The sequence below is a fragment of the Lagopus leucura genome, unplaced genomic scaffold (assembly GCF_019238085.1).
Source record: "Lagopus leucura isolate 7727_CA_CO unplaced genomic scaffold, USGS_WTPT01 35240-0_obj-0_obj, whole genome shotgun sequence".
Lineage (NCBI taxonomy): Eukaryota > Metazoa > Chordata > Aves > Galliformes > Phasianidae > Lagopus > Lagopus leucura.
Genome location: NW_024966670.1, coordinates 4414 through 8068, shown reverse-complemented (window position 1 = coordinate 8068; position 3655 = coordinate 4414). Strand labels below are relative to the sequence as shown.

Below are 3655 nucleotides of genomic sequence, written 5' to 3'. Positions count from 1 at the left end.
GGAGGAGACTGAGAGGTGACCTAATGAACGCTTATAAATATGTAAAGGATGTCCGTCAGGAGGATGGAGCCAGGCTTTTCTCAGTGACATCCAGTGGCAGGATAAGGGCAATGGGTACAAGCTGGAACATGAGAGGTTCCACATTAATGCTAGAAAAAAACTTCATGGTAATGGTAACAGAATATTGGAACGGGCTGTCCAGAGAGGTTGTGGGGTCTCCCTCTGTGGAGACATTCAAAACCTGCTTGGACACATTCCTGTGTGACCTAATCTAGGTGTTCCCAGCAGGGGGATTAGATTAGATGAGTTTTTGAGGTTTCTTCCAGTCCCTGACATTTGGTGACTGTGATTCTGTAACTGGTATGGAGAAGAGACAGCAGCTATTAAAATAAAGACTTGGTTAAAAAAAAAAACTACTATTTAATTATGTATTTATGTACGTATGTATGTATGTATTTATTTATAATAAATAGTACAATTTTTAAGCTCATCTTCTTTTTTCGTTCTCTTCTTTTCTCCTTTTCTCCTTTTAAATTTCCCTTTTCATTCCCTTTTTCCTTCCCTGCTCCTTTCCTCTCCTCCCTTCCTTTCTTATCCTTTCTTCTTTTTTCTATTGGCTCCATCGCTGAAGACAAAATTCTCTTATTCTCCTCCATGTCTCACTAGAAAAAGTAGAGTCGCAACTTGAGACTATTCACAAAAAAGAAAAGCTGCCTCCTCCCTACATCCCTCTGCAGCAACTGCAAAGGCGGGAGTGCCAGTACCTGTCCGTTGGCCCAAGCGGCCGGGAGAAGTTGCTCATCACGGCCTCAGTGTGACAGCGGGTGAGGATGACCACCGCCTGGCACAGGAAGGGCAGGAACGTGCTCTGCTGCGTAAACGATGTGATGCTGCGCAGGATGTAGAGGATCGGAGGCACCTGAGAGAAGAAGGGGAGAAAGAATGACTTGCTGCATCCTGCACTCTGCAGGGCCCAACCATGGACATTCAGCGCATGAGCAGTGCCTGCTCCCTTGACATGCTGCCAAGTCCTAAGCCTGAATTTCATGCCAGCTACCCTGGTCTCCATGCCCTGAGCACAAGGGGCAAACGGCACAAGTCATAGTGCAACAGCCAGCAAAAGTCCAAGACACGTGAAGGAAAGTCTCTTACGTTCCAACAGATGTCCTTCCCGTGCATCTGCAGGAAGGTGGTCATCCACTTCCCACACGCACGCACACGCACTCCGCTGGCTTTCCGGATGGTCTCCTTGATGGCAGTCATAAAGTCAACGGTGCGTTCTAGGGGGAAGTTCCTGCACACGATCTGCAGAGAAATGAGAAGCGGGAGAGATCTCACCACTGCTCTGCTGCAGCTGTCTGTACCCTGCTGTTTATACGGAAGGCGGTTGAGCCTTCTCTCAGCTTCTGCACCCATGGTGTTTGCTTACATGCAAAGCCTACCTCCCAGCAGCCACAATCACACATGCATGCAAGTGCACACACACACACACAAACGCACATCATGGAGTCAGAGCCTTGCACTGGGTGCCTGAAGGCCAGACATAGCTCAGAGCCTCCTGCTACTTGCACTGGGAAAAGAGCACTCGGGAACAGCTCATTTTGGAAACAGTGTGAGAGGCTGGGAGCAGCACAGGGTCGTGCAGAAGCCTACCCACAGAGATCACACCACCCCTTCTTGGGTCCACATACCATGGCCATTTTGGATGTGGTCTGGAGCTGAGAGGCGATGCTGCAGGCATGCAGCCCCTCGCACAGGCCCCCGATGTCACCCGTCTCGATGTCTGTGTTGGTCGCTTTGGCTGGAAAGAGCACAGGGAGAAAAGGGAAGTCATGCTTCTGGAAATGAAACTGCTTTCCACGGGGGAAAGATAGAGGACAGGATGGGGACAAGAAGAGAGCTGTGCACGGTGCCTCTCCCTCCTGTAAACAGGGCCCAGCCCGTGGGGCTCTGGTAGTTCTATGGAGGAGGGCAGAGGGCTGGAGCACGCCTGCTCCACTCACCTTGGATTCGCAGAAGGGAGCTCAGACAGGTGACAGCCAGCTGGCGGGATGCGGGCATGGGGTCACACGTCAGAGGCGCCAGCAATCCCGCCAAGGAGCCAAAGTGCTCACAGGCATCTCCTCTCTGCAGGGGTGAGAGGCAGGAAGAAAGCTGTAGACGGCCCCAGCTCTTCCCAGCTTCTCCCATCTGTGCCTTTCCCATGCCGTGACACAGCATGCACAGCTGGGCGGAGCTCACCTTCCAGCTCAGGGGCGCTGGGGAGGGAGCAGGGGGCACGCGGTGGGGCTCTTTACTCACTTGAAGCTCTTCACAAACAGCCAGCAGCTGGGAGCAGGTCTGCAGGGCCCTCTTGCGCTCCCACACGTTGCTCGATACCATTGATTTCTGCAGGACCTGGGGTAGAGCATCTGTCTCACTGAGGACGTCTTTTCTTTCCCTTGCTGCCACCCCTCTCCCTGTCCCTCCTTTCCCAGCACTTTCCCTTACGGCCTGCCCTGTTGCTCCATGTGGCCTCCTGCCTCACTGAGCACCGGCACTGCCGCCCCGCTCTCTGCAGACACTCCTGCCTCCTAACCCAGGAGCTTTTCCTCGGCTGTGGCCTCCAGGGGCTGGCTCCTGCTTTCCCCCTGCAGGGCCCATTTCTCTGCCCATTTCAGCTCGCAGTGAGCTGGCACATCAGCAGGAGATTTCTCCCCCTCTGATCCTCCTCTCAGTCCCCAGATCTCTGCCCCTGCTATTGACAGGCACCATGCTTTCTCCCTTGCCCCACGAATACTCACATGGACTATGTTCTGGAAGAAGCTGCCGCTGGGCTCCGTCTCCATTGTGTGAGTGACGTGTAGCATCACGGCTGCTGCCAGAGCAGAGGTTGTGTGTGCTGAGGTAGGGTTCCGACCGAGAGGTGGCCGGGAAAGTTACGGCAGGTTACCTGCAGGTACTGTGCTGCTTGCTGTGACTTCCTGATCTTCAGCATCATCTCTGCTGAAGGGTGTGTCACAATGTTTTTGCAGCACAGGACCAGCATCTCACGCAGGTCCTTGCTTTCAGAAGAGGGCTTCAGCTTGCTGAGAGGAGGAAAACAGGAAGAGAAATCAGAAAGGCTCTTTACCTCTCCAGGCTGGTTCAGACAACATCTGAGTTTCTCCTAATTGACAGCTTACAAAGCCAATACCCCACCCAGCTCATGCTGCTGAGCACTGCCTTCAGCTCCAGCAGCGCCCACCTCCTCCCCGGCAGCAGTGAACCACCTCCCGCTCTGGAGGGAAGGAGACCCCAGCTCTCCCTCTCTTCCCTGCTAGGGGACAGGAGCACCAGGGCCTTTCTCCCTGCCCAGAACCTCAGCTTTGCTGGGCACAACAGACCAGCCGTCTCTCCTGCTGTAGATGTGGCTCCTCCCCCCCCGACCCCTCCAGGCCCTCAGGAGCTACCCAACATGGGGATCACCATCCTGACTTGCAACTGACTTGCTGATCAATTAAGAACTCCACCGTCTGGTTGTTGTCATTCTAGCAGGGTCATGGGAGGCTGGTGTATGGGCATGAGATGGAATGCAACTGAGCAATTGGGGCAAAGTGTTCCGGGGGGCAAGTTGGCTGGATTGATTACCAGAGTGTTAAACCAGATTTGATGGAGGAAGAGCATGGAGTTCCTT

At 53.8% G+C, this 3655-nt stretch overlaps 1 protein-coding gene across 1 annotated transcript; it reads right to left on the bottom strand.

Moving 5' to 3' along the window:
* Positions 1-543: 543 nt before the first annotated feature.
* LOC122192723 (maestro heat-like repeat-containing protein family member 2B) lies at positions 544-2849 on the bottom strand. The gene is made up of 7 exons (XM_042893375.1): positions 2784-2849; positions 2302-2397; positions 2004-2127; positions 1692-1801; positions 1153-1305; positions 765-919; positions 544-662 (listed from the first exon to the last, which is right to left on the bottom strand). Exons 1-7 carry the CDS (start codon positions 2847-2849, stop codon positions 611-613), a joined length of 756 nt encoding a protein of 251 aa, XP_042749309.1. The 3' UTR covers positions 544-610.
* Between the last annotated feature and the right edge of the window lie 806 nt (positions 2850-3655).